Genomic DNA, 22,696 nt, shown 5'->3' with positions numbered 1-22,696 from the left:
ACATGGGAGAGCGACCACAGGGTCTACGGCTCAGGACTGGTAAGAACAGGAAAGCCATCTTACATCTTGGCACTTAGTTGCCTCAAATCCTTTTTGAAATGATGGCGGGCTTAAGATCTATTTTGAGGGGTGCATGGGTGGCTCATCAGTTAAGCATCTGACTTCGGCTCAGGTCACGATCTCGTGGTTTGCGGGTTTGAGTCCCCGGTCGGCTCTGTGCTGACAGCTCAGAGCCCGGAGCCTGCTTCGGATTCTGTGTCTCCCTCTCTCTTTACCCCTCCCCCACTCATGCTTTGTCTCTCTCAAAAATAAATAAAGATAGGGGCGCCTGGGTGGCTTGGTCGGTTGAGCGTCCGACTTCGGCTCAGGTCATGATCTCACAGTCCGTGAGTTTGAGCCCCGCGTCGGGCTCTGTGCTGACAGCTCAGAGCCTGGAACCTGTTTCAGATTCTGTGTCTCCCTCTCTCTGACCCTCCCCCGTTCATGCTCTGTCTCTCTCTGTCTCAAAAATAAATAAACGTTAAAAAAAAAAAATTAAAAAAAAAAAATAAAGATAAATAAAATTTTTAAAAATCCATTTTGAAATCTTTTGACAGCATTTTCCCAAACGTTTGGTATATTTGTTACCTTGTTTGACTACCACATCAACTCAACAGGTAGGCTGAGGTCATTTTCTGTATGTACTTACAAGACGGAATGACTACAGGGCGGCAAAGTTACACAACTCACCCGAGGTTGATCAGCTAAGTGTTCTGACTCCAAGCACAGTGCTCTTTCCTGATGTCTCCCTCACCCACCCAAGTCCCAGGCCAGCTTGCGACTGTCAGAACGCTGAAGAAGAGCTAGGAAAGGAGCCAGGGATAGAAACACACCCTCCCCAGGGATACCTGAGATCACGAAAACTACCTCTTCCTAACAAAAATTTAATGAATTGAATAATATTGATGTTGCTAAGTACCAGGTTGAGATACCAAAGCCACATCGTGACAGAATAATAGTCTTGACTCATTTTACAAAGACTTCTATGATAGGGCTGGCTCGGTCGGTGGAGCGTGGGACTCCTGATGTCTGGGTTATTAAGTCTGAGCCCCAATGGGTGCAGAGATTACTTAAAAATAATAAAAACTTAGGGGCACCTGGGTGGCTCAGTCGGTTAAGCATTCAACTTCAGTTCAGGTCATGATCTCACCGTTCGTGGATTCAAGCCCCGCGTCGGGCTCTGTGCTGACAGCTCAGAGCCTGGAGCCTGCTTCAGTATCTGTGTCTTCCTCCCTCTTTTCTTCTGTCCCTCCCCCACTTAGGCTCTCTCAAAAATAAACATTTAAAAAATAAAATAATTATTAATAATTAATATTAATTATTAAATATTACAAAGTAAAAAATTGTGGAAATGTGCTTTTATATCTTATTATAAACACACATACTATCTCAGCTTTTTTTTTTTTTTTAACGTTTATTTATTTTTGAGACAGAGACAGAGCATGAACGGGGGAGGGTCACAGAGAGAGGGAGACACAGAATCTGAAACAGGCTCCAGGCTCTGAGCTGTCAGCACAGAGCCCGACGCGGGGCTCGAACCCACGGACCGTGAGATCATGACCTGAGCCGAAGTCGGACGCTTAACCGACTGAGCCACCCAGGCGCCCCTCTCAGCTTTTTAAAAAATCCAGGAGCTCTTAATTTTTACGGTTAGACACTGCCTTGGATGGTACTAATAAGTTGTCATTTCAATATCCAATGCCTATTTCTTGAGTTGTCTTTTTTCCTAAGTCTTTTTTTGAGAATGTCCTACGGAAAAAACATATTTTACTTTGTAAGGCCTAGATACATATCTGTCATTGAAACAAAACTTTCACAAAATCCTAATTGCCCTTTCTATGAGTGTTTTCCTTGGATATTATCTGTTTTCATTCTCTTGGGGACAGAGGTCTAGAAAGGCTCCTCTCTGTGGACTCGAAGAAGGGGTCTTAGTAAATTAGAAAACATTACAAACAGCCTTCAAAACCGAAGGCCCACATAGGTGCTACTCTAGGATGCTGGAAGTCAGGAAAGCCTCCCTGACCGGGCCCAAAATGAACTGAATCTCGAAAGACGAACTGGAATCAGAAGGGTAGAACTTCAAAAGATGAAATGAGCCCAGCACGTCTAGGGGACAGTCACGAAGGGTTCATAAAGGGAGTGGTAAGGGATAAGGTCTAAGAGAAAGCCTGCGGTCAGTCTGCAGAGAGCAAGACGGACGGTGGGTTTCATCCTGGAGGTGATAATGGCATTACTGAAGGTGAGCGTACACAGAGCTATTCCAGCATTGTTCTTCCGCACACGGACTGCAAACGCAGCTCTAAAGCCACTCAGAGTTCAGACACCAGCTTCTCCAGCTATAATGTAGCACAGAGAAAAATGCGTGTGCACGTAGACTTCATAAATTCAGAATTCTAGTGAGAGCAGTCGGGATCACATAAAAAAAATAGAAAAGCTAGGATATACGTATTAAGTTTAGACAGCAACTGAGCCCAGTTTCTGTCTTTTCATTCTCTACTTTTGTTAATGAAGCGTGAGCCTTATCTGCACTAAGTAACCATTTCCTTAGGAAAGCTATACACTTCACCGAGAACCTATCCTCAATACTGTTAGGAGCCTGACAAATTATCATGAACGACTCTTAATAATAATAAGGTTGTCTAAAGTGAACATACAAACAGGGCTCTCTGAAGGTGTTAACCATCCAGTAATTCAGGCTCTGCTGGCTACAGGGACGGTGCCCTACGATCCTTAGCTGGCACTCGGGTCTGTCTCAGGAGAATAAAAACATCCAATGTGAGTCACCTTGCGATTACACCGCCACCTGGAAGCATACTTAAGTGATGACAACTACAAAGCTAGGTCTCTGTAGGACCCTGCATGAGACTTCCTCTCCCTTCTTCCAGTCTGAGGATCAACAGAGCTCAGGATTCCTTTACCAATTTCTCCTCGGCATCATTCTTTACCATTTTTCCAAAGTGGAAAAGGACAGTCTCCCAAGGCCTGGTTAAAGCTACCATGCCTTGTTATTACGGTAAATTTCAGAGACAGAAAATGCTTAGTTGAATCCATGTTTTTTCCAGAGGAAACGACTTAGGAGAAAGATTTTTTTTTTTTTTTTTAATTTCTGAGAAAATGCACACACTAGGTATGTGAGCGATCACCCCACACGTAAATAAAACTCGTTTGGGGTAGGGCAGACCACTCACCAGTGGTCAAGGTTCAGCCCAGTCTTTGCTGCTGCATTTCTGCAGCAACACAAACACGTACATCACGGTGACACGGAAGCCTTACGTTTCACCAAAAAATGTCATGCCTGGATCCCAAGCGGAGTTCAAATCCCGCTGGGAAGAGATGCACTTTTGGAGGAGGCGGATGGAAGGCAGAGGGGCCGCCCCTAGGCAGGTGCCCGAGCACCGCCGGTTTCCCCGCAGCAGCCCACCTCCCCAGGGGGTGCAGGGCTCTCGTCCGCCCGCCGCCCCAGACCCTCGGGCGGCACGCGATAATTCCAGCTGCTCCACACTAGGACCAGGAGGTTGTCCGCCCGGGGTTACCGCTGGCTGAGCCGCCGGGGCCTCCCACCCTGCGCCTCCTCGTCCAGATCCCGCCGCCCCGCCCGAAGCCCGCCGAGACCCCGACCCCCCTTGACCCCGAACTCGACCCGGCGTGCGCCGGCACCAACCCCCACCAGACCCCGGCCCGCGCCGGCCCTGTTTCACCCCCTAACCCCAGCCCCGATGCCTACCCGCGCCGACCTCGACCCTCCTGACCCCGGCCCGCGCCAGACCTGGGGCTGCCGCACTTACTGCTGCTAAGGCGGCCGTCGGGGTCGGGCCCGCGTCCGCGCGGGGCCGGGGTCGGGGCTGGTGTCGCGTCCCGGCAGGGCTGGGGTCGGGGTCGGCGCGGACCGGGGCCGGAGCCGGGGTCGGGGTCACGTCCGGGCAGGGCCGGGGTCGGGGGTGTCGGGGCCGGGATCGAGGCCGCGTCCGCGCGGGGCCGGGGTTGGGGGCAGCGGGGCCGAGGTCCGGGTCGAGGCCGCGTCCGCGCGGGGTCGGGGCCGCGTCCGCGCGGGGCCGGGGTCGGGGACGGCGAGACCGGTGTCGGGGTCGCGTCCGCGCGGGGCCCGGGGCCGGGTCGGGGGCGGCGGGGCCGGGGTCGGGGTCGCGTCCGCGGTCCGCCCGCCCCGCCACCCCGCGCACGTGCCGCCTGACAGGCCCCCCATAGGCTCCATACCTGCCACCGGAAGTGAGTGAGGAGGGCAGTATAGGCATTTCCTGTGACGCGAGCGCCTGGACTCCATTAGGCAGCAGCTGGGGGAAGAATCAACACACCAGGGAGCGGAGCGCAGCCACCGAGCGCCGAGGCGGCCGCTGCCTCCGCCGCCGCCCGCCGCCGCCGCCCGCCAGCGCCGGGGCTCAGCCCCGCGGCGGGCCCCGCGCCCCCCGCCGCCGCCCGCCGACCCCCGGCGCGCCCCCGCCGCGCTCCGAGCCGCCGGGGGGGAGGGGGGGAAGGCCCGGACCCTCCTGCTCCCCCTCCTCCTCCTCCTCTCCCTCCTCCCGCCCCTCCTCCCGCCCCGGCCCCGACCCCCCCCCCCTCCCCGCCCCCGGCCCCCTCGCCCCGACCCTCCCCCGGCCCCCGCCTCGCCCCGCCGGCTTCCCACCACGGCCTCTCTCGGCGAGGAAACTCTGGCCTCCGCTTCCTCCTCCTCCGACTCGGACGCCGGCGGAGCCTCCCCGCCCCCGCGGAAGAAACCCCGAGCCTCGGCGGCGGAGGGAGCAGGAGAGCCCGGGGCTTCGGCAGGCAGAGCAGGCCTCTCCCCTCCGTCCTCGTCGTCCTCGTCCTCGTCCTCGTCGTCGTCGTCCTCCTCCTCCTCCTCCGTGGTGGTGGTGGTGGGCCTGCCCCCGGCCGCGGCCCCCGCCGCCGCCCCCCACCGAAGTAGCGGCCACAGCCTGGTCAGCGGCGGCATCATGCAGGCCAACGGGGCAGGAGGAGGAGGAGGCGGCGGCGGCGGCGGCGGCGGAGGGGGCGGCGGGGGCCAGGGACAGACCCAGGAGCTGGCCTGCCTGTCGGCCCAGAACGGGGAGTCGTCCCCGTCGTCGTCGTCGTCCGCGGGGGACCTGGCCCACGCCAACGGGCTGCTGCCTTCCGCCCCCTCCGCCGCCAGCAACAATAGCAACAGCCTCAACGTCAATAACGGGGTCCCCGGCGGGGCGGCCGCCGCCACCGCCGCCGCCTCGGCCGCCGCCGCGTCCTCGGCCACCCCGGAGCTGGGCAGCAGCCTCAAGAAGAAGAAGCGGCTCTCGCAGTCGGACGAGGATGTCATTCGGCTAATAGGACAGCACCTGAACGGCCTGGGGCTCAAGTAAGTGTCCTCTCCGGGCGGCCGGTGCGGACGGGCCAGTGGGGGGTGGGGGGGGGTGGGGAGAGGGAAGGGCAGGGGGGCTGCGCGAACGGGAGGGGGGCCGGGGACTCGTCTGTCGGTCCAGACAGATGCGGAGTGTGTCCGGGTGCGGGGGGAGGGGCGGACGGAAATAATGGACCTCGGAGGGTTTGTTTTTCGAGTGTATGTGAGAGGCGTCTTTGTGGGACAGCCCCCCGGCCCCCCCCCCCCGCCCTGACGGACACCCCCGGGCAGAGCACCAGCCCGGGAGGACAGTCCCCTACAAATGTTCGTGGGAGCGGAGGGGCCGGGACGCTTGGGAGGGAGGCCGCGCAGGAAGCCTGGTGGGAGTGGACGAGTGGAACCCTGTTGTCATTTGAAGGCCCTTGTGTACGAGCAGGAGGCCTGCCACCAACTGCCCCAGGCCCCGGTTTCGGGCCCAGAAAGCCATTGCCTGTGAAAAAGGGACAGCTGATGTGCAGATTCGATGCGGGTGGCCTTGCAGTGCCTAAAGCTGGGTGAAGGTGGACAGCGACCTGGGCCACAACCCACCGGGCCGTGTGCACAAAGAAACCCTGCCCGGGTGGAAGGTGGGGTGGGTGGGGGTGCCCCGGACGGCCGGCCAGTTCCGCTTGGAAGCAGGGGCCCCAGTGAGCTCTGGGCCAGCCCAGCTGTGGTTCTGGATTCATAGATTTGTTGGGGGGTGGGGGGACACTTTCTAGAAGTGACTTCAGTGTTCTGATTCTCTGGCAAAACGCACGGAGCTGAGCAAGAAAGCATCGAATCATAAACACAAACATGTAAAGGAGAGAGTCTCAGGTATCGAACTATCTGATGAAAGAAACTACATTTGATCAGTCTTTTCAGCTCACAAAGACAAACACGTCTTCGAAAGATTTCACTTTGTTCCCTGAGGAAAAGGATTAGTATGAAAACAGATTTTGTAAATGTGAACAGAGCATATTACTGAGACCAGAAGCAAGCTGACAGCAGCAGGAGGAAATAACTCGTGACTGTTTGGAACCTACACCATAGTAAATTTGCTATTTTTAGTAGAGCGAGAAAGAGAGTGATTTTTGATGCTGGATTTATTTTAATTTTAAAGAGCGACCTAGTAGAATTTCCGTGCGAACGTAATATCTGGATGTAAGGCCCTTCCTTCCCTAACCCAGGTCGTCCCGATCACCTTATCTGGAGCTGACAGTTTCTGTCTCCTGAAACGTTCGTTGTAAGGTGGTTAGTCTGCCCCTCCTGGGTCTTCGTTTATTTGACCCGTCTGTTACGGCACGTCTTTGGAGATTTCATACTTTGCTAAACTGCTGAGGAATTACGTGGTAAAAATCGGAAGAACTTAACTCTAATTCTGGTTTCAAGAAGGCCTTTAACTTGACATAAGCACAGGAAGGTGGCAGTTTAAAAATGCAAGTTTGGTGAGCCAAGCACATTGAAAAGCTCTTTCTTTCTTTCTTTCTCTTCATCATGAACTTAGCTTGAAAACTTCCGCAACTGTTGTTATGGACGTTAGTGTATTTAGAAGGGTAAACCCTAAAGTTGGCCAGGTCTGTTTACACTGTATCTCTCCTGCAGCCAGACTGTTGATCTCCTCATGCAAGAGTCAGGATGTCGTTTAGAACATCCTTCTGCCACCAAATTCCGAAATCATGTCATGGAAGGAGACTGGGATAAGGTAAAGTAGGGCATATAGAGCTGTGTGACTGCTGCTAAAATTATATATTTGAATGTTCATCCGGTGACATCTCTGTTTTTCTTTTATACCAATTTTTGCAGGCAGAAAATGACCTGAATGAACTAAAGCCCTTAGTGCATTCTCCTCATGCTATTGTGGTAAGAGGCGCACTTGAAATCTCTCAAACGTTGTTGGGAATAATTGTGGTAAATACACTTTTGTTCTTAGTTTCACATTCATGCTTATTTTAGTAGGTTATTGATAATTGTAGGCTTCTGCTACCTATAAAAGATAAAGCCTAAAAATTGTTAAATTTTGCATAGTTAAGTTTGTAAACTGCGATGAGTGTTAATGATTTAAAGTTTTGAGTTTTATGTCTTGAAAATCGTGTTTAATGTCTTTAAAGTCATGTTTAATAAATGTGTCGTTTGAACCTAGTTTATAAATTAAGCTTCTACAGAATCGATCGAGAGGTGTTTGTGCTCTCGGTGCCATTAAGAACAGTTTTATGTGGAATCAAACATAAGTTCTACTTTTCTATTATCTGTACCGAACGTACCAGCAAAGGAGATGTATCCTAAGGATGCAAAGGAGATCTATCCTAAGTAGCTGGTACATTGTCCTTTTTTTTCTTTAATCTTTGGGAATAACAGTCCATTCAAGCCAGCTCCTTCGGTGTGCTCACCATTTTCCATTCTTGCAGTCGTGTGAACTGACAGTGTCTGAGTTGGTCAGTGTATGTATATCGGTCTGGTAGGGGGTTTGTGAGCAGATCTGACCACGGAGCTCGGCTCACAGGCCTTCTTTCCCTGACGAGGTCACCTTAGTAGTTAAACTGGTTAGCCTCTCTGCTCAGTCTTCAGGAATCTTTTATGCTGAGAGGACCTTAATTCTTCTGTAGATGTCGGTGAGGGAGAGGAGGGGATAAGATGTTCTGAGTGGCTGTGATTGGAAACCATGGAGAATCAGCTGCAGGCTCCTGGCCTTTTAACTTCTAGCTGATTCATTTGTTGTCAAAAGCAGTTTCCTGTCTGGTGGGGGAGGGAAGGAGCACCAATAGGAAGTGAAGTAGGGAAACCAGCTGTTTGTTAAATATTAGTAAGTGACTACTGTTACCTTTTGGTTGTTGTTTTTTGGTTGTTGTTTTTTTTTTAATTAGGCCAAACATTAATCTTTCTGCTTTTGTCTGTAAACCTAACAGGGTCTCTTATTTTTGTTTTTGGCGTGTGTGTGTGAATCTTAATTACAAAAGAGTTTTCAAGTTCATGATATGATTTTATACAATAATATATAATCCTAGGGAATAGACTTAAGGCGAATTAAAGGTACAAAGTATGAACAAATGTGGATTAGTTTAAATTGATGATCTAGTATACGTGTTTTTGCTTTCAGTAAATACTTAAATATTAAAATTTTTACTTTTGAATCAGATGATAATAAAATAACTCATGGAATAATCAGTTCCCTGTCAAATATTAAAAATGAAAACAGAAGTTAAGCATCTATATTTAAGAGGGTTATAAATTTTCCAGCAGTTATAAGTTTTCCCCAGTCATTATGTTTGGGTTTTATCAAAAAAAAAAAAAAAAAAAAAAAACAACCAAGTATATTTTAATGGAGCAGTTTCTCATAAGTGATTAGCTCTGGCAGAATGGAAGATAACCCTGAAATAAAGACAAGAAATATAAGTGTGTGAGTTTTGGGGAGATTGTTTGCCTTTTGTAAGCTTTGCTTCAAATTCCATTTGTAATTTAGTAGTGAAATTTTTATAGGCTCACTTCCTATTTTTTTCTTATAGAAATGTGGGGCTTGTGTCTTGGATTTAGGGTATGACTGTCTCATTTGAAATCTTCATTAGAAGCAACATGCAAACTCAGGAAAGGTAGTTGTAGATAATGAGGAGGAATCCTTTCTTTTTACAGCCTGTTCAGTCTGTAGAACGTTCTGGGATCTAATAAAACATGAAGCTTAGATCTCTGGCTGAGCCTCACGCCATCAAACTTTTTAGGTATTTATACGAAGAGAAAGGTTCCAGGTTTAAGATCCAGTTCAGCATTTTACCACCCTTCGAGTCTGTGTTCAGATTTGCTCCTCTCCCCACTCGATCTCCAGAAAGATCGTCTAATCCAAGCGTAGTTGTAATAATGCCATGGAACACGACATGGAGCTTTCTTTTAGTGTCATTATTCTTACCGTATGCCCAGACACGTTTGATGACTTAGTCTAGGCTAAAATTGTATTTTACTTTTGAAACTTTTCTTTCAAATTTATTTATTTTGCGAGAGAGAGAGTAAGAGCATGTGGGAGGGGCAGAAAGAGAGGGGGAGAGAGAATCCCAAGCAGGCTCCGTGCAGAGCCCGACTTGGGGCTCAAACCCACAAAACCATGAGAATCGTGACCTGAGCCGAAATCAAGAGTCCGGCGCTTAACCCAGCTGAGCCACCCAGGCGCCCCTGTATTTTATTTTTTAAGCTCAAATACTTTTATTCACCCAATCTACTCCCTGCCCGCCTGCCCCCCCCAATACCATATTTCTGAATGCTTTCCAGTCAGATGATACCAGAAATAGCAGAATTTGCTCTGGACTTTCTGGAAAGTGAGCTCATGAATCAACATTTTTCATTTTGGGTTCAAATATGGTTTGATACGTTTGGGGAGTTTGGGTTGGTAGTAGAGGCCAGTAGAATAGGAAACTCGGTCTAAAAGTTTTATGTATTTTTTATTGTATAGAAATGTGCTTAAGAAAAGTGTTCAAATGCTAATTGGAGGGACAGAGATTAACTAGTGTATTTTAAAGTTAAATAGGGAGGGGTTTTGAAAGCCATGGTTTAAATAGAATTCATTTCCCCTTTCCTCTGAGTCATGGTTTAATTGCTACGACTTGGTTATAACCTTATTCCAGAGTTAGTGAGAAGCACTCCTGAGTTAGCTAGGAGGCTGCCCGGGATAACCAGACTTCCTGTGCAACTTCAGGGTTTTCCTTCCCGTTGAATGGTGGGAGGAAAGAGTGAAGCAGCCCCGATACTGGGTGGGCCGAGGGGGGCGGGGGGGAGACAGGGTTTACCACGTGGAGCTGTCCCTTATCCATTTCTTTCGTTAGATGGTGGAAGGGACAGAGACTCCCTGGGCGGAAGGGCTCTGAGAGATGATCAGAGGACAGAAATAATCTCTCACAGAGGTCCCCCCAGGAGCTGGGAGAAGACAGAAAGGGGAGCCTGTTTTCTCAGTCTCTTTCTTTCTTCATTTGAGAAGCTTGTGCTCTTAAAGCAAAAAAAAGTTAATAACGCTGTCTCCAGCTCAGCAAACTTTAGTTTTGCCGAATTTTTTTAAACTTTTCTGGTAAATAATTAACATCATTGGTGAACGATGTTAATTTTCTTGAACTTGTGTTTATAGTTTTGGGAAGTAAATTGCAGTTGTACTCTTCATCCTTCTCATACATGTCAAATACAAATCAAACTGATTTTTAGGAGAATAAATATTTTCTCTTCCCACCAAATCGCTCGCTGTGCTTGGCCAGCGGTGTGTCACTCACCACGCCCGCCACCAGGGTTTGGTGCCCCTTCGAGGGTATTCTTTGTCTCAATCCGGATAGAAGGCCTCCTCGGGTAGTCTGTGCACTGCCTGTCTGGCGTGCCCCGTATGTACAGGGAATGCGTGTTCACACCGGCTTCTCCGACCACGTCCTCTGCCTGTGTCCTGTGCTGCCTCTGCCCCTTAGGAAGAGAGTAACATCGTATCACAGGCTCTTGGTGGCAAGATAAAGGGGAAACCCCACTTGGGGCACTGTCCCTACCTACACCGAGCAGGGGTGTGCCTGGAACCTAATGATGGATACCCAAAAAATAAAGATTCGCTCTGAGTGCTAAAAAGTAATTTTCTCCAGATTTCCAATTGCTGAGAAAATTTATTGAAGAAATCAAGTACACATACTATTGGCCAGTTCCATGTGGCATTTAAATGAAAAATTTTGCAGCTAAACAGGATTCTCAAGTTTAATTAGAAACACTACGTGAAATGAAACTTGTAACAGCAGATCGATAAATGGAAATCTACATTTCATAGAGGTTTTTTTTTTTTTTTTTCTTTCCAGAAGATAAAATGGTGAGAATATCCAGGATAACTTCAAATATAAAAGTCTTTTAAGTTGTTCTTTTGGTTTTTGTCACCTGATGGACTTCAAAGTATTTTTTTATTTGACACACAGAGGTTAGCTTTTGGCTCCATGAACAACACGCTTTGCAGGGCATCTTGGTACTGGTCTGTCTCTGAAGCATTCACTAGCCAGTCTGACTTTTAAGTGTAAAATTGGGTAAGGGTAAATTCTAGAGTCGTAGGAGCTCATGTTACAGTTTGAAATTTTTTTCATCGTTCTTCAGTTACAGGTTGAAGTTTTAGATGATCACCAAATATATGCAGTATGTCTTATAAACGATGTGTCTAAATGTAGGCCTGACTAAATGACAGGGTTTGTTTCGTTTACTTTCGCTAGAAACCATTTTTCTAAGTGTGTACGTATGCCTTTTTTCTGAATACTGCCTAATAGAAAACCGTGTAGGGGCGCCTATGGGTCAGTCGGTTAAGCGTCCGACTTGGGCTCAGGTCACGATCTCACGGTTCGTGGGTTGGAGCCCTGTGTCAGGCTCTGTGCTGACAGCTTGGAGCCTGGAGCCTGCTTGGATTCTGCGTCTCCCTGTCTTTCTGCCCCTCCCCTGCTTTGTGTCTCAAAAAAATAAATAAACGTTAAAAAAAATTTTTTTTTAATGTAGGGAGGCTCATGGTACCCTTAACTCTGTGAAGAAATAATTTCACTACACCATTTTTGGATAGCAATATATAAATAATGTTTTCACAGTAAGCCTCTTACTGAAGAAGAAGAAACTATCGTTTGGTTTTTTCTTTTAAGTAGATTTAAAATCTTTGCCACCGAGTCCCTTGGGGTCTCGAATATGACTGACGTTTTCTGCACCTGTGGCATGCTCAGGCGCCACAGGTAGAGGTGACAAGAGAGCCCCTGTAAGCAGGGGTCTTCGACTGTAGAAGATTCTCACCTGGCTGCTCATAAGTATCTCTTTTCCAGCTAATAATAGAGTAAAGGGACATTAAAAAGAATTAGAACCAAACTCATTCCAGAAAAAACTAAATGTGAAAGTGCTTCATAGTAAGCTGGAAGCGGTTTGTCATTTTGGGGGCAAAGAGCTGATAATTGTCTGCCTCCCAGTTCAGGGCTTCAAGAGCTCTGGTTGTTACAGTCCCCAAATACAAAACTGGAATCCTTCTGTAGACTTTTCAGGTTAGCTTTTTTTTTTTTTTTTTTTTTTTTTAAGTTTATTTGAGAGAAAGAGAACACGTGAGGGGCAGAAAGAGACGGAGAAGGAATCCTAAGCAGGCTCCGCAGTGTCAGTGCAGAGCCCAACTCGGGGTTCGAACTCACGAACTGCGAGCTCATGACCTGAGCTGAAAGCAAGAGTCGTGTGCTTAACCGACTGAGCCACCCGGGCGCCCCTGCATTGTAGTTTTTAAATGATTTCCTCTGAGAACCAGTTTTTCTGTCTTTTCCAAACTTGTTGCATAAAACCCCCTAATGCAATTATAAAAGTCAGGTGTTCAAAACAAATTTAGAATACTTGGAATAGTTCTGAGTTTTCACAAAAGAAATAAAACTCTAGGTGAATGTTTTAAGGGCAGAGTTCGTGTTTCCCCGTGTTGATGCGATGGTCACTAATGGCCTCACCTAATCTGCGATCGTGCGTTGAAAGCAGAGTTTTGTTAAGACATGGAATCGCGCAGTCACATTTCACCTGCTGTGACTCTGTTAACCCGAAATGTTTGAGTCATCGTAAAGCTTTATGAAAAGTTATTCTCAGAGGGCATAGTAGAATGGTTTCTACTGTTCTGTTTAGGCACAAACGTTTTCTGAAACTTCCGTCAACTTTTTTCCCCTGACTGCTGCTTTCTGTCATGTCAGAGGATGAAGTTTTTGCTGCTGCAGCAGAAGTACCTGGAGTACCTGGAGGACGGCAAGGTCCTGGAGGCACTTCAAGTTCTGCGCTGCGAGTTGACGCCACTGAAATACAACACGGAGCGCATCCACGTTCTCAGCGGGTAAGGAGGCCCGGCCTGAGCCAGGCCGGTGAAGGGGCCGCTAGGGCTAGCGGGGGGCCGCTCCCGAGTCCCCCTTCTTAACGGCGTGCCCGCCTCTGGAGATGGCCGAACTCTTGGACCGTGTTCGTCTGGATAAACTCACTCACGTGTCCAGGCTCTTGTCGTCCTCACGGGAGGCTCTGGGATCAGCCACGCAAGGGGGTGAAAGAAGCAGCGCGTGTCGCCATTTCGTGGTCTCGCAGGAAAGCCCCGTGGCGCGACTGTCTGTGAAGACAGTAGGCAGCGAGGCTTCCGGCGCGAGGCATCAGACGTTTCTGTTACCGTGTACCCGTCGCGTCCCAGGCCCTCGCCAAGCGCCCCACTTGAGCCTCGCGTCAGTCGTGTACGTGTCGGGGGGCCGTGGGGCTTGGATCTGGCCCCCCTTCTGTTCGCGCGCACGCTCCGGGCCGCACCTTCAGGTGCCTTCTGGGCACGAGGCTCCCGCTTCCCCGCGCGTGTCTCTGGCCTGCCTGACGTCTTCGGGGTGTCTCCAGGGTGTGTCGGGCGAATGCCACAGCAGAGTTCTCCAATCCGCTTGCCCCCTCCCCCCCACCCCCGCTCTCACCTTCTTGCCTCTGTAAACGGTAAGACCTTCTACCCACTCGTCCAAACAAAGCCCAAGGTTCATCCTTGCAGCTGTTTAACCCTTTCACTCCGCTGTGTGTCGGCCTAACTCTAGAACATACCAGATCTGTCCAGTTCTCTCCGTCTCCACCATTTCTACCCTAGTTAGTCCACACCAGCTCTCCTAGAATGTTCCCGTACCCTCCTCATGAGTCCCACCGTATGTGTTCTTGCTCCTCTAATGGCACACGGTTCACACAGCAGCTGGCTAGATACAGAAGTAAAACCGTACATTAAGTCATTTCTCTCCCTTTCTTAAAATGCAGAATCTCTGCTTAAGCCCACACGCTTGCTGATCCTTCCCTGCCGTCTTTTCCTCGATCCATTCGCTCCAGTGACACGAATGTTTTTTCTGTTCCTTAACTTGCCAGGCCACTTACACTGCCTGTTCCCTTTATCTTAGATGCTCTTCCCCTGATCTTTTCGGAGGAGCTACTAGTTGCTAGGGTCCCAGCCCAAATATCCTCTCCTAAAACCACCCACCAGGTGTTCTCTGTCACATCACTGTGCTTCATGTTTTTCTTCATAGCAGTTTTTATTATAGGACAGGGCCCCAGCATCCAGGACAGCATTGACACATGATGAGGTTCCAGATACAAAATGGTGGGTAAAACGATGGACCCAGAGAGGTATAGGGTTCATTTTAGGGTTTTTGAGGGAAAGGAAACAACGTCAGAGAAGCGACGTAGCCGGTCCAGGATACAGCTAACACACCACCAAGAGCCGAGCCCCAGAGTCTGGCTTGACTGATTCTAGAGTCACCGGTCCACACCCGCTGCCTCTTGAAATGGTGCTGCTGCTGGATGTCCTACAGTAGCTGACCGCTTCCTTCCTTCTGTTTACCTCTCCGATAGGGGGTCTGGTTTCTGTGTCAGCTAAAGAACATTCCCATGACGAGGTTTGTCTTGTCTGGTCACAGAACACGTAACTTTATCACATAGCCTTTATTCCAGAATGATCTTAACCCAGTGTGTCCCTTGAGTGTTCCACATAAGGAAATGGCCCAGAGATGGCCAGGTGTGGACTTGGCGTTCAGACCCATGGTTTCTTCCTCTCACCCTCTCCTTCCTTTCAGTTACACTCTGTGGTTTCCCATAGCCAGGTTCATTTGAAATCTTAAAGTATAATGTGTATTTTCTTTTAATTTTTTTATTTTAGAGAGCAAGTCGGGGAGGGGCAGAGAGAGACTCCCGAGGGGGCTCCACACTGTCAGCACAGAGCCCGATGCAAGGCTCGAACTCAGGAACTGTCAGATCATGACCTGAGTCGAAATCAAGTCGGACACTTAACCGACTGAGGCTCCCAGCAAAGTAAACAATTTTTCCATAAAATTATCGATGATAAATTTTACTCCCAAAAATTTATTTTAGAAACCAAAATTTTTATGATATCTGGCTTTTTTTTATAGGGTATTTTGAGTCAAACTACTCATGCTATTAAAGTAGCTAAGACACTGTATGCTAAATGGCAAGAGAGCGAGTAGGTCTGCTCCTGAGGAAGAAGGGCCTACGTTACTGGCTGCTAAGTACAGTTCAGAAGGAGAGGGGGCGGCACTCCTGTTAACTGGGAGGTGTCGGGTGTTTCTCTCATCATTTAGGAAGCTCTACCTCCATACCAAGTAGTGGACTGAGTACTTCAAGTACTCCCTCTTATTTAATCCTGACTTCCTTATTTAGTGCCCGTTTTCCAAGTGAGAGGAACAGGTCTGAGAGCATCGTCCCAGAGTAAAAGCAGGAGGAGGGTCCCTTGCTAGGTCTGGTCACCGTGTCCGAACCGTGCCTTCGCTTCCCTGACTTTCAAAGCCCGTTCTCGTGAGAGGAGCCAGAGGCAGGTCAGGGTCCCACTTCCGCGGGGCCCTCCTGTGTTCTCCAGAATCCGTGACTTGAGCGTTCACACCTCCTTTGGCACACATAGTGAGCCGGGAAACGGTTCCCAGGTTTCCTGCTTTGGGGGCTCACGATACCTTTCACGGGATGACACAGGGGTGATTATCCAGTCGTTCCGTTTCTTGAGTGACGTCTGTGATCAGCTCTTGAAAGTGTGGTGTTGTTTAATTAACATCGTGTAAATTGAAGGGGTTTTTCGGAGTTTTGTTTTACAACTGAGGAGCAGCTGAGTTAGCGTAGTATTTAAGAGCAGCATTTGCGGCTAAAAATGCCTGGGTTCATAGCCCCTTCGTTTTTGCCTCTTACCTAAGCCAGTTCCTGAAGCTTTTCTGTGCCTTCCGTGCTTCGTCTGTACAAAGAGAACGCTAGCGCTTGCTTCGTGCGGACTGCGGCGGGATCGCGGCGGGCGTTAAGTCAAGTAGTGCGTGGAGCGCCTGGAGCAGAGCCGGGCGCACAGGGAGAGCTGCACGTGTGCCCTGGTGGATTGTAATAATCTGCTAGTGGATGACACCATCGTAACAGTTACCGCGCATGCCGCTGTCACACTGTATTACGTTGTAGTAATTCTGTCCAGGTGCCGAGTTGTATTAGTGAATTGGGTCCACTGTAGAGATTTCTTCTTGATGAGTTTTTCTTAGTGAAAATATAATCAATATTTTCCAATTATGTTTAATCCGAAGCAAAGGGTTTGGTACTCACTGCTTTCCCTCTGTCGCATTTTTAGCTATCTGATGTGCAGCCATGCGGAAGACCTCCGGGCAAAAGCAGAATGGGAGGGCAAAGGAACGGCTTCCCGATCCAAACTGTTGGACAAACTTCAGAGTAAGAAGAGTCTTCATTTTTGGTTTCTGTGTTTTCGCTTATGTTAGAAATAGATACTGAGAATTGATTAGGTAGCCTTGTGTCTAGACATACTCTTAGTGAGCAGTGAGCGGTAATGTAGGCAAGAAGGGAAAATCCATCACGAAGCCCTTTAAACCAGAGGTTTCCAGACGGGGCCCTGGAGTCTGGGAGGTAGCTCACATCCTCAGGAGCCGTGGGGGGTGTGGGGTGCGGGTCCCAGAGCAGCTCTCCTCGCACCTGTGTTGCGCAGTCACGTTCCCGTTGAGATTTTCTTTGTGGGGGAAGTGCTGTGGTTCGAGAAAAAGGACATAAACCAGACCTTTAAATAACTGTTTTTCCTTTTTAAAGACTTTATTGTACTTTTTTTTTTTTTTTTTTTTTTTTTAAGTAAGTTCTACACCCAACGTAGGGCTTGAACTCACGACCCCAAGATCAGGGGTCACGCGCTCCACCGACTAAGCCAGCCAGGAGCCACCAAACTACAAGTGTTTTAAATATTTTGTTGATTTCAATAGGAAGGGCCATATTTAATTGTTTTCCTCAATGTTATAGGTAACTTCCAAATTAGCAGAAGGGTTTTATTTTTGCCACAGTTTTATACATAAACGATCTTTTTGCCCTCTTGGATTTTAAATCACTTTACTCTGTGTGTTGCACGTTGAGGTGCAGGAGTAAACATCCTAGGAATCGGGAAACCGTGTGGTCCGGGAGGGGTGAGGCACGGAAGGATTGGAATAGATTGGTGTCTGCATCAAAACACCAGTCCCCCTCCGTCTCTAGATTTCTAGATTTCCCTGCACGTGCAGTGATGCTTAGTTCCCTCGGGCGCGTGGTCGTCTGTACATTTTCTTTCCATCACTGCCTTTTAGGGGGAGGGGGGTTGTTGGTGGTGGGTTTGTTTTTTGTTGTTGTTTTGCTTTTGCTTTTGTTTAGTTTTGGAAATTCACATGCAAGTGAAAGCCCTCCTGGGGCACCTGGCTCAGTCAGGGAGCATGTGACCTCGACCTCGGGATCACGGGTTTGAGCCCTCCTTTGGGCGTGGAGCCTAACTTAATAAATGAATAAAGTTTTTAAAAATTGTTTAAAAAAAAATACAAGTTAAAGCCTTCCCGTCTGTCCCGTTTTGCGGCGGCGCCCCCGTAGCTGCTGACAAATCCTGATGAAGCCCACGTTCTGTCGCACTGCCCGCCACTGCTCCGTTCAGGGGGCCTGAATTATCGGGTCAGGGCCAGTGCAGCAGAGAGCGAGCAAGTGTCTTCAGTAAAAGGTTATACTGTCTTGGTGTTTTAACATTTACTTTCGTTTCTTGTTTTAAAACTATCTTCTCCCGAAGCCTACTTGCCGCCATCGGTGATGCTTCCCCCTCGGCGTTTACAGACTCTCCTGCGGCAGGCGGTGGAGCTACAAAGGGATCGGTGCCTGTATCACAACACCAAACTCGATAATAACCTAGATTCTGTGTCTCTGCTCATAGACCACGTTTGTAGTAGGTAAGAGAACAACTTCTTATGCTCTTACGTTCTGAAGTAGGCGAACGTCTTACAGACTCAGTACGGACTTTGTGAAAATGTTTTCTCTTTTGGAGTTTTGTCCTGTCGCGGTGAAACCGTTTGTCTCTGGTACCGCGTTCACGTTCACGAGTGGAGCTGGGATTACCGAAGCTGATGTTTCCGGAGAGACGTGCAGGTGTTTATGTAGTGACCCTCAGCTGGAGAGCGTGCTTTCCTCCTCTTGTCTGTGGGCGGGTCGCTGATCTTCGGTGTCCGGCCCTCCCGGTGAGGGCTTGTGAGTGTTGTCGGGTGGGGAGGCCACTGACCCAAGTGTTGGCCATCCTTGGAGGCCAGGACTCTCTTTCTGGACGCTGTCGCTGTTTTAACAGTGGCCCCAATTATTTCCTGCCCATAAAGATCATGGAAATACTTTGTTCCTAACGGTAGGTCTGCTTTTTAGTAGAACCTGGCCCCTGAACTAAACATGGTTGGAGTAACAGGTGTTAACTTTCTGGTTTGGGTTTGTTGCTGTACCTGTCCAAATACGTAATTTAACCTGTAGGGATTGAGCCTCCACTTTTGATATTAGGAGTATTTTGACTGAAACTGTCCCTACTATTTTTTTTTTTTTTTTTTTAATTTTTTTTTTTTTCAACGTTTTTTTTTATTTATTTTTGGGACAGAGAGAGACAGAGCATGAACGGGGGAGGGGCAGAGAGAGAGGGAGACACAGAATCGGAAACAGGCTCCAGGCTCCGAGCCATCAGCCCAGAGCCTGACGCGGGGCTCGAACTCACGGACCGCGAGATCGTGACCTGGCTGAAGTCGGACGCTTAACCGACTGCGCCACCCAGGCGCCCCATGTCCCTACTATTTTAATGATGATCTCCAAGTTAAAGCAGAGCTCGGGGCGCGTGGGTGGCTAGGTCGGTTAAGCGTCCGACTTCGGCTCAGGTCATGATCTCGCGGTTTGTGAGTTTGAGCCCTGCATCGGGCTCTGTGCTGACAGCTCAGAGCCTGGAGCCTGCTTCAGATTCTGTGTCTCCCCCTCTCTCTGCCCTTCCCATGCTCATGCTCTGTCTCTCTCTGTCTCTCAATAATAAATGAATGTTAAAAAAAAAAAAAACTTTTTTTTTTTTTTTTTTTTTTTTTTTTTTTTTAAAGCTAAGCTCTAATTTTTAAGACACTGAAGAACAGGGGCGTCTGGGGGCTCAGTTGTGTAAGGCATCCACCTCCTGATCTCGGCTCAGGTCATGATCTCCCGGTTCGTGGGTTTAAGCCCCGCATTGGGCTCTGTTGCTGACCATGCAGATCCTGCTTGGGACTCTCTCTCCCTCTCTGCCCCTCCCCCACTCGCACACGTGTATTCTCTCTCTCTTTCTCTCTCTCAGTAAATAAGGTGCTAAAGAACGAATCTGGAAATATTTCAGGCTTCAGGAGGGAGACGGTCTGGGTCTGGTGAACCAAACACGAACAGCTGTGCTGTGCGTGCCCAGTTTGTTTTGCCAAAGGCCCCTGCAGAAGCCCCGGTGCGGGCAGGTGGGGCCAGGGTGCGGATGGCGACGGGCTTTGGGTCCAGGAACCCGAACGTTGGCGCGCGTGGTCCAGGCATGCACAGAACGCTCTGTGTGTGGCTCGGTGTTGCCTCCCCTCCCCAGATGCAGTGGAAACAGGAGGCTGACGGTTGGCCTTCACCTAGCGGATAATGACTTGGTGTGTGTCTTAAACTTGCTGAAAGCGATGGGTTAGAGTCCTTTTCTTTTTTCCTGTTTTCCTGTTTAATGTTGTTCTTTAACTTCGAATTTCTAAATCTTTCAATTGAAAAGAGGTAGGAGATTATAGTTAAAAAGCGACATGGTTTCATCCTTCGCAGCTCCTGTGGGGAATGTGAGACCAGTGTTAAAACTAAGGCAGTTGTGAAGCCAGGCCTTTCTAAGATTTAATTTATTGCTGAATATTGCATGAATTTGTTGCTGGCAGAATGCTATTTGCAGTGGCCTTTATGGTTTAAGAGGTGTCGGTGGGTGAAGGGCTTGCCTTCCTGTGCGGAAACTCAAATCTATGAGCACGGGACCTGCGTTTTTCTTAATGTCTGTAGTAGGACCTGTGAAAGTAAATGATGGAAAATGTTTAGTCTGACTTTGTCTTGCCCTCAGATCAGGGATCAGGCTCTTAGAACCTGCGTAGAAAGCACTCCTGAAGTTTTACGTGGGAGTGAAAGTCCATGCTTTTCAGAACTCACCGTCGATTGGAAGGTCTCCCCTGTAGTCTTTTAAAATCAAAATAAAACTTTGACTCTGTGCTTCTGCTACTTACCAGTGTGCACGCCACACGCACACACACCTGCCTCAGAGTCTGCTGCTTAAGATAATTCCCTGCTGTGCAGTCACACTGTCTGTGTCCTTCGCTCTTCAGATTTCTGCAGCCAGCACAGCCCCGTAAGTGTTGCAGATGTTGGTGACGAACAGTTTGTTTTTTAAACCCAATGACTGCTTTGCAGACTCTTTGGTTTCACTGCTGGCTGCCGCTCGTTACCTGTGCTTTATTAACTGTGTTCCAGACAGTTTCTTTTGTCATCCCGCCTTCCTCTTCTGGGTTCTAACGGTGCCCGGGTCCAGGCAAGGGCTGCAGAATTCATCTCCTAAGCCTTGGACCTTAATACAATTGTGCGTGTTGCTCGAGTATCTTAAATGCAGCACGTCCAAAGTGGACTTCCCTCTCCTCTTCCTGTCCCTGAAGAGTCTACTCTTCCTCTTAACTTCCCTGTCTCAGTGAAGGGCTCCCGTCTGCCCAGATTCTCCCAGCCAGAACACTGGGAGTCAGCCTAGAGGGACATTTAGGGGTGCGTCTGAACGGCACCGGGGAGGGATGCGTCAGGCATAACGTTGGGATACACGTCTTTACGGTGAGCTGTTCCTCTGTTGCTGAACTAGGAGAGGAAAACCTGGATTTGATTTAATTCCTACTATTCCCCTTTCATCTAGAGGTCTTCAAATGAAATTTTGCTGTCTTTTTTACCTACTCTACTCCCTTGGGGAAATAAGATTAGCATTGGAACTAGAAAACTGTATTCTCATAAATTAAATCTTAGCATTGAAATCTAAATACCAGCTTTTCTTTCTTCTCTCTGGAGGACAGAGAATTGATTATGAATAAGTGAACGGGAACTTGTGGAAGTCTTAATCAGCACTGAAGAGTTTTCTTTAGATCGTGTATTTGTATCTGTGACAGTGAATGCATATTTTTGGTTAAATTGGTGGGGTTTTTCACCAGCATCCAGTGGAAGGATGTTTCCATAGATAACTTTGTAAGTGTTGAGTTTTTAGTAAAAGATTATTATGAAATATTTATAGAAACTTAAAATGTGAAGATTCAGTTTGATTAAAATGCTATACTATTCTCTTTTAATTGGGAAGGTGCAATTTTTAACACCGTCTTACATTTCTTTTTTAAGTTTTTTTAACATTTATTTTTTTTTTGAGAGACAGAGTGAGCAGGGTGGGGGCAGAGAGAGAGCGACACCGAATCCCAAGCAGGCTCCAGGCTCCGAGCTGTCAGCACAGAGCCCTATCTGGGGGTCGAACCCACGAACTGTGAGATTATGACCTGAGCTGAAGTTGTACGCTCAACCCACTGAGCCAGGTGCCCCAACACCATCTTAAATTTTAAATTTACTTGAAAACTAAGTCCTCAGCTTTCACTTGTGTACATCTAAAATTAGGCTGTTAATAAACTGAGGGCTGTTTTTCAGAAATTATTTAACGATAAAAATAATGACAATTTAAATACTACTGTAATGACTGTCGGTAGTAGACCGGATGATCTGTGCCCTAAATTCTTACTATGAATTGGTCCTTTTCAAGAACATTTTATTGCTCTGGTTTTAGATCTGTCATTTCACTGATCATGGGATCAATCTAACCCATTTGAATTATTGTGTATCTTATGCCTAAATATAAGGTGTTTCTCACTGAGTAAAAGACATCACTCTCAATTACTACCCATAAAGTGGGGGGAAGCACTGTTGATATTGAAAGTACCCACTTGACTGGAATTGTATCCAACAGTGTCTTGAAAAATGCAACTTAAAAAATGATAATTGAAAGAAAACTGGTCTTGGAGAGTGAGCCATAGGTTTAAATCCCGATTCAGTTATCGGTCTGTGAGATTCAGTATTTGTCCTCTGAGCCTTACGAAGACGGAGATGTTTACTTGCCTTGCAAGCTGGTCTTGAGAATTAGCAGTACTATATGTAAAGTACGCAGCAGTGCAGGGCATCTAGAAAGTGCCTACTAAATGGCAGCTGGTATCGATTGTGTTTTAGATATAGAATAACCGTTTAATATTAAAGCAACTTATAGACAACCCGAAAGTTTAAAGCAGCCTGCCGATAGTCAAGTGCTACGGTAGATGGTCATTGTGTGCAGATAAAGAATGTTAACTTGGTTTTAAATCTAGATTACTTATCAGGCTGGTGAATTGATAAAAATATATTTTTAGATTCTAGATTCGTTGGGTAAAAAAAATAGGGAAAACCATTTTTCCAGACAGACTTAGAAGGTCGTCAAGTCACAGGGATGAACAGTACAGCACAGGTAACACAGTCCGTGTAGAACACACCTGT

At 48.1% G+C, this 22,696-nt stretch overlaps 1 protein-coding gene across 3 annotated transcripts in view; it reads left to right on the top strand.

Moving 5' to 3' along the window:
- Positions 1 to 4,637: 4,637 nt before the first annotated feature.
- WDR26 (WD repeat domain 26) overlaps positions 4,638 to 22,696 on the top strand; it is a 36,120-nt gene continuing 18,061 nt past the window's right edge. Inside the window, exons 1-6 of one of the 3 annotated variants that reach the window (XM_042924562.1) lie at positions 4,638 to 5,380; positions 6,986 to 7,085; positions 7,187 to 7,291; positions 13,054 to 13,190; positions 16,464 to 16,561; positions 17,916 to 18,072. In XM_042924562.1, the coding sequence (XP_042780496.1) occupies positions 4,986 to 5,380; positions 6,986 to 7,085; positions 7,187 to 7,291; positions 13,054 to 13,190; positions 16,464 to 16,561; positions 17,916 to 18,072 (992 nt within the window). In that variant the 5' untranslated portion in view covers positions 4,638 to 4,985. The remainder of the gene's footprint in view (positions 5,381 to 6,985; positions 7,086 to 7,186; positions 7,292 to 13,053; positions 13,191 to 16,463; positions 16,562 to 17,915; positions 18,073 to 22,696) is intronic. The other 2 variants (XM_042924560.1, XM_042924561.1) reach the window with 2 other exon arrangements.

This window comes from Panthera leo, chromosome F3, assembly GCF_018350215.1.
Source record: "Panthera leo isolate Ple1 chromosome F3, P.leo_Ple1_pat1.1, whole genome shotgun sequence".
NCBI classification, from domain to species: domain Eukaryota; kingdom Metazoa; phylum Chordata; class Mammalia; order Carnivora; family Felidae; genus Panthera; species Panthera leo.
This window is presented reverse-complemented; position numbering and strand designations above follow the sequence as displayed.